At 36.1% G+C, this 6,825-nt stretch overlaps 1 protein-coding gene across 2 annotated transcripts in view; it reads right to left on the bottom strand.

Annotated features, from left to right (window-relative positions):
- The window catches only part of LOC109172849 (putative late blight resistance protein homolog R1B-14), a 361,300-nt gene that overhangs the window by 306,314 nt on the left and 48,161 nt on the right, over window positions 1-6,825 (bottom strand). The window contains exons 3-4 of one of the 2 annotated variants that reach the window (XM_019322082.1): window positions 4,100-6,562; window positions 3,801-3,988 (exon numbers count right to left, since the gene is read on the bottom strand). In XM_019322082.1, coding sequence (XP_019177627.1) covers window positions 3,801-3,988; window positions 4,100-6,562 — 2,651 coding nt within the window. Of the gene's footprint in view, window positions 1-3,800; window positions 3,989-4,099; window positions 6,673-6,825 lie in introns of both variants that reach the window. The other variant, XM_019322083.1, reaches the window with a different exon arrangement.

Raw genomic sequence — 6,825 nt, 5'->3', positions numbered from 1 at the left:
TAACTTTTTTTGTACCTTATGCTATAAATGTTGTACTACATAATTATTTGGACAAAAACATCCCTGCCGTTATAACTTCTGTTATCTTTCACATTATTATTACCATGCACATGCATACACAATATCTTTTTCTTATATTCTTCAATTGGTAAGGTTGATTTTATTTAAATTTAATTAAATGTTACCATAGTTCTATTTAGTAATATATTATTTCTATAATTCTTACTTCATTAATATTAATATGAATTCTACAATTATATATATATATATATATATATATATATATATATATATATATATATATATATATATATATATATCAAACACCTTGTGCTAAGATATCATGTAGTAACTTTTCCCGTGTGGGGAGGTCATGAGATCAAGCTACAGTGAAAGTGTTGTTAGCTCTGAGTGTTTCATTAGGTTAAGAAAGCATATACTATAATGTAATAGAGTCAGTAGCATTCAAAAAATATATATATTGTTAACTATTATTTATACTTACATAGTTACACTTTTTTGTACTTTTATATTTGTAGTGTTGTTATTGTATATTTTCTTATAGATTTATTCTTCCTTAACTCCTTTTATATATATATATATATATATATATATATATATATATATATATATATCTTGTGTGCGTGTGATAATGTTAATTTTTATGTATAATTTTGAGTTAATTTCATTTTGGGTTCTAAATTTATATATGGCAGTCCACTTTTAATCATTTTTTATCAGAACATTGACATTTGATCCTAGTATTATTATTGCATGACCATTTTTGGTCATCCGTTAATAAAATTGTTAAATAAAAAGATATTTTGATCATTTTTATACAAAGTGAGTTGACCACATTATATTTTTATGTTTATTTTTGAGTAAAAGACATTTTTGGTCCTAAACTTATAGTGGCATGGACAATTTTGGTCCTTCATACAAAAATCAGACAATTTGTGGACACTCTTATTGTGACGAGGACAATTTTGTTCCTCCGTCACTTACGTCGTTAGTTGACTGTCTAAATGAGGGGCAATACTGTCATGTCAATTCAACTAATTCTTTTGATCCTATGCCATAAACGAATCAGAAGGTGACATAAATGAAGCTATTTGTTGCAGATTTCCGACATAAATGAAGCTGTTTGATCCTATGGCTTTCTTGCTCCAAGGAATCACAGGTTTCACGCTGTTCTCTTGCCTGCAGTAGCGGCAGGTCGGAAGGGTCGGATTCATCCAAACCTCCAGCGCACGGTCTGCCATTTCACTTCTGTTTTCCCATATGAACTTGGCCACCTCCAAGAAGTTTGTAATCAGATCGAACCCCATTTCATACTAGCTCTCGCACCGCCTGCACTGCACCTCTCCCTTGATCTCGTAGATCTTTTTGAAATCCAGGTAATGTCGGCTATGCACCATGGCATGCCTGTTTGTGGTCCACTCATATGGAGGGGTGATCGTCTCGCTTTTACCCTTCTTCAGCCGCAGCGAGGATTATGATGAGTTCTTCTGCGGTTTCGCCGAAGAATACTAACGGGGTTGGTATCTTTGTGCCAATGTCGGAGGAGAAGCAAAGAGATGCTGCAGGGTAGTAGGCGATGAAAACTCCGGACTGGCACATGATGTCCTGAAGGTCCGTCCACCACCATGTACCACATCCCAATCTGTCTTGTAAACCTCTTGTGAAAGCCTTGCTAACAATGTGTTTGCCAGTTTGCACCTTCCACTTCTTCTTCTGTTGCTACTTCTATTACTTCTAAAGCTAGCCAATGGTGAGCAGAGTTGTGGGTGTTTCCTTGCATCTTTGAGAAGCTTATATGCATCTTCAGCACGTGTGTGATACTCCACCTTGTGAACTCGACTTTTATTCATACTGATCATCATCGTTTCTATTTTCATCTTATCATCATTGTCCTCAAGAAAGAGAGTGAATCCACCCACATTCAGCATTGAAATGAGACCTGAGTACTGGCTTTCGAGCCCAAAAACCAGGATATTGTAGGGCGTTCTTTCATATATAAGATCCGAGAGAAACCTCATTTCCTTCTTGCTGAGAATATTGAGATGGTGATCATCGCCACTTACTAAAAGATTGGCAAGGTTGATATCTTCGTGTCGGTGCCGGAGGAGAAGCAAAGAGAGGCCGCAGGGCAGCATGTGAAAACTCCGAACTGGCACATGATGAAGGCAAGAGAAACTGGATTATTTTGGTTGGATTGGAGATTTCCAGCAAACAACTTCATTTATGTCGCCTTCTGAGTCGTTTATAGCATAGGATCAAAAGACTAAGTTGAATTGACAGAAATGCCCCTCATTTAGAGGGTCAACTAACGACATAAGTGACGGAGGACCAAAATTGTCCTCGTCACAATAAGAGTGTCCACAAATTGTCTGATTTTTTTAAAAAGGACTAAAATTGTCTTTACCACTATAAGTCTAAGACCAAAAATGTCTTTTACTCTTTATTTTTTTGAAAATATCCGTAAATGAAGATCGAAATAACTTTGTATTTAACGGCACTAAAAATATTTTGTTGATAGATGACCAAAAATAATCATGTCACAATAATACTAGGACCAAAAAATGGTCATGCCACAATTAAAATTTTAGATTTAATTGTTAGGTATAATTAGGTATAATTTTCACAAAAACAAGTTATCCTCATGCTTAGGGCAGGTGATGAAGTTTACCAATTACTTATTAAAAAACCTATCTCACATGTTCCTTATAATAGGAAAAAGATAATAGTGAAGCTCACAACTCACGGAGATCAAAGTACATGCACATTTGTTCCTTCTTTTTTTCATGGCACCAAAGAGCATTTCAATATGTTGTAAAAGAATACTTAATTGAACAGTGGATTGAACAGCGCCATTGCCAATTGGAGCAGGAAAACATCATAACACATAGCTGAAATTTTTCAGATCAAATGGAAACAAAAAATACATCTTATATTGAGGCAACACTGACCTGCACTTGAAGAATTGCAGCAAGAAATCCTTTCTCTTTGTTTTCTCCCAAAAGCGGGATGGTGAACATCTTTGCTCAATATATCCATATGGTTACACAAATTCCCAATCACTAATCTGGATTGAACTGTACAAGAGAGGTATTCTGATCAACATTAGCCAGTGCATGAACTCATGAAAGCAACAGAGAACGAACTTATTCAGCATGAAAGATAAAATGAAGTTCAAATTCAATTGCAACAGATCAGAATAACCTCCTTAATTCTCTTTGGACAAAATTACAAAAAATGATGCATATTTCAACTATTGGATTCCCGTTTTAGTCCCTCGACTAGAAGACTATTGGATTTTCCACTTTTGTGGTTATCAACCTCAAAAATTGACCACATTTTAATACCTAACGACTTTGAAAACTTGTCACTTTTAGCCCAACAAGAACAAAATTTAGTGCCTGACTATAGGACTAAAGTGGCAAGTCTTAAAAACTCAGGTACCAAATTTTGATTGATGGTGAGGTTGATGATTGGAAGTACAAATGAAATAGTTCATGAATTAAAGTTGGAATGAACTCTTCAAATAAACCTAGAAAATAATATGCAATTGCAAAAGATAATATGGAGTTTAACTACAAGTTTAGTACATACCTTCGCTTTCATAAGTTTATAATAAGCCCAAAATTAACAAATTCCTCAGTCACTTTCTTCTTAGAGCTTACAACACTTTCCTCTTCAATTCTTTCAATGCATTCAGAGGTTTCGACACCTTCTTCTTTAGATATTTCCTCACACTCCTCCGAGCTTTCAACCTTTCTTGATCAGAGCTTCCTGTGCTTCCCACGCTTTCTTCTTTAGAGCTTTTCACACTTTCTTCTTTAGAGCTTTTCACACTTTCTTCTTTAGAGCTTTTCAGACTTTCTTCTTTGGAGCTTTTCACACTTTCTTCTTTAGAGCTTTCCACACTTTCTTCTTCAGAGCTTTCTACAGTTACTTCTTCAAAGCTTTCATTATCTGGCAATTCAACCTTAAAAAGTAATTGAAAATGAGTACAGAAATAAATAACTGAATTAATACATGGAATTAGAAGGCAGAAAACTAAATAGTTTGAAATAATGAACAAGAGTTAGAGAGAAACCTTAATTCCAACTTGACGAAAACGAAGTGGACAATCTGCCATCCCTTCTAACCACTTCTTTGTAAAACCCACAAGAGAAGAAGTACAACTGTCTAACACAATTAATTTCATTGTTCCAATTCTGGCAAAACAATTAGGAACTTCTTTCAAGTCCCAACAATACCTTAGAATTAGACGCTCCAAAATTGGGAAATGATGAACATTTGGTTCCCATCGTTTAAGATCTGATCGTGCAATAAGAAGCACCTTTAATCTCTTAAACTCCCCCTCTATTGGTTCCCATTGTGGGCCGCAAAAGGCAAAATCTTTCAATTTGAGTACCTCAAGGTTAGATAACTTACCAATTACGCCCATCTCATCCCAGGGAAGATATGTACTACAGAGTGTCAACTTCTTAAGCTTTGATGGAAAGCTGGTAGGAAGACAAAACCGCTCAACCCTTCCAATTCTAAATTTTAATTTCTCAAGCAGATCTAAATCGACAAGGTTCTCAAGGCAACCAGACACTAGTTCACCTTCTATGTAAATCCCAAGTTCCTTCAAGTTTGGAACCATTCCAAAGTTTGGATTTCGGTCTGAGCTAGTAACTTTTAACCAATAAAGAGTTTGCAGATTTTTTCGAGTCTCGCTTGGGAGATATTGTGAACATCTCTTTTGAAGGCGCAAGTGCCTTAATTGTGGCAAATCCAAAATATCATATTGCACTTGCAAAGGGTACTCTTCCATCCATGAAGAAACAATGAGAGTTTGCAAATTTTTAAGCTTCAACAATTGAAACTTATAAAAAGAACCTATAGTGCTCAAAGCCAAGTATCTTAAATGAATCAAATCCACTATTCCATTAGGCATGCCATGCAAGCATTTAATTAAAGATAAATCCAATACTCTTAGCAATACCAAATCCGGGAATACCAATCTACATTTTGAAAGGTATAACTCTTTACCAAAGTAGAAAATGGAGTGGATTTCCTTGGAAGTGTGAGTCTTATAATTTTCTGGAGTGAATGGCCAACCACTTGATTGACAACTTACCCAACGAACATCTTTGGGAGCATGTTTTTCATGAAGGAGACAAATAATATTCTCCCTTTTAGCTTCTCTGACACAAATCTCATGTAATCGATCATGAATCTTACACGACTTGATCTTGCCGTCAATACTTAGTTCGCTAAATTGAACTAGATTTCTGTTAATAAGATCAAGCAAGCAATTCTCTGCCCCTTCTTCTGAACTCTTATTCTTCTCTGGTTTTAAAAATCCCTCTGCAACCCATAAGTTTATTATTTTCTTAATAAGAATGTCACTATCTTCAGGAAAGACTCCAAAATAAAGAAAACAAGCTTTTAAGTGACTTGGCAAGTAGTCAAAGCCCAATGATAGTATTTTTGAAATTCTGTTATCTGCATCCATTCCACTCAAAGCTTCTAATACATCTGTCCATATTTCCAGTGACCCTTTAACTGTAGACAAAAGTCCAGCAATCACAAGAATTGCCAGCGGTAATCCACCGCAACAATTTACAATTTCACGCCCAAGTTTCTCAAGCTTGGGGGTGCATAAACATCCTTCCCTAAACACCTTCCTCGAAAATAATTCCCAGCTTTTATCTGGAGTTTGGGACTTCATATTGTGTGGACGCTCACTAACAGATCTAGCCACCTCATAGATCCGAGTAGTAATCATGATTTTACTTCCATCATCCTTATTTGGTGGAATACATCCTTCAATGGCATGCCAAGCTGAAGTAGTCCATACGTCATCTAACACAATTAAATACTTATGCTCCATCAATCTTTTGTGCAGTTCATCTCTAAGCTGAGTTTCGTCTTTGTTGGAGATTTCACTGGTCATCGGCACAATATAACGCAACAAACCAATTAGCATCTCTTTGATATTAGGTTCTTGAGACACAACAACCGATGCTCGAATGCCAAAATGAGCAATGATATTTTCATGCTCAAAGATTATTTTAGCTAACGTAGTCTTTCCTATGCCGCCTTCCCCAACGAGTGAAATAACTTCGTCTTTCTTGGACTTTAGCCTGTCCACTAACTCCACTATGTCTTCAGTGAACCCTACAATGATTTCATTCTCAGCCTCTACAGCGTTTTCGGAGGCACCCCTAACTATGGCATTCTCTTCCTTAAAATCATTTGGGGATGAACCAACATGTGAATCAGTACTCACTTTCCATTCAATCCCCGTTTGAACTCGCTCAATATCTTTAACTATTTGTTCCAAGGTCTGATGAAGACCTTGACAAGCCTCATCTACACAATCTCCCCTATTAGCCGCCAAATAAATTTCTCTCAGTTCAGATTCTATTTTCCCTTCTGCTTCAACAGCTACATCTCGGATCTTAGCTTCCAACGTTCCCTTAACACGAGGATCCTTGGTTTTCTTCCCAGATTCTTCCAAAAATGCTTGCAAAAAGCGGAGCTTGTGCGACAATGACACAATAATTTCTTTATCGTAAGGAATCAGAAATGGATTTGGCTGCTGAAGCCGTTGGTCTACTATTTCTAGTAGCGAGGTTACAACTGCAAAAGCCATTGAATAGCCCCAAACCGTTTCTGGAACTCAAATTACAGTCATTTGCCGCAATATTGAGCATGAAATTAGCTAAACAACACAATAATTTGCAGTCTAATTAGGAAACAGTACAGATAAAAGAACGAAAATACTAATGGAAATTCAGAAATGCACAGCATAAAACTATCTAAATT

This window comes from Ipomoea nil, unplaced genomic scaffold (assembly GCF_001879475.1).
Source record: "Ipomoea nil cultivar Tokyo-kokei standard unplaced genomic scaffold, Asagao_1.1 scaffold0436, whole genome shotgun sequence".
NCBI classification, from domain to species: Eukaryota; Viridiplantae; Streptophyta; class Magnoliopsida; order Solanales; family Convolvulaceae; genus Ipomoea; species Ipomoea nil.
The sequence above is the reverse complement of the archived record's forward strand: the minus strand, read 5'-3'. Positions and strand labels throughout refer to the sequence as shown.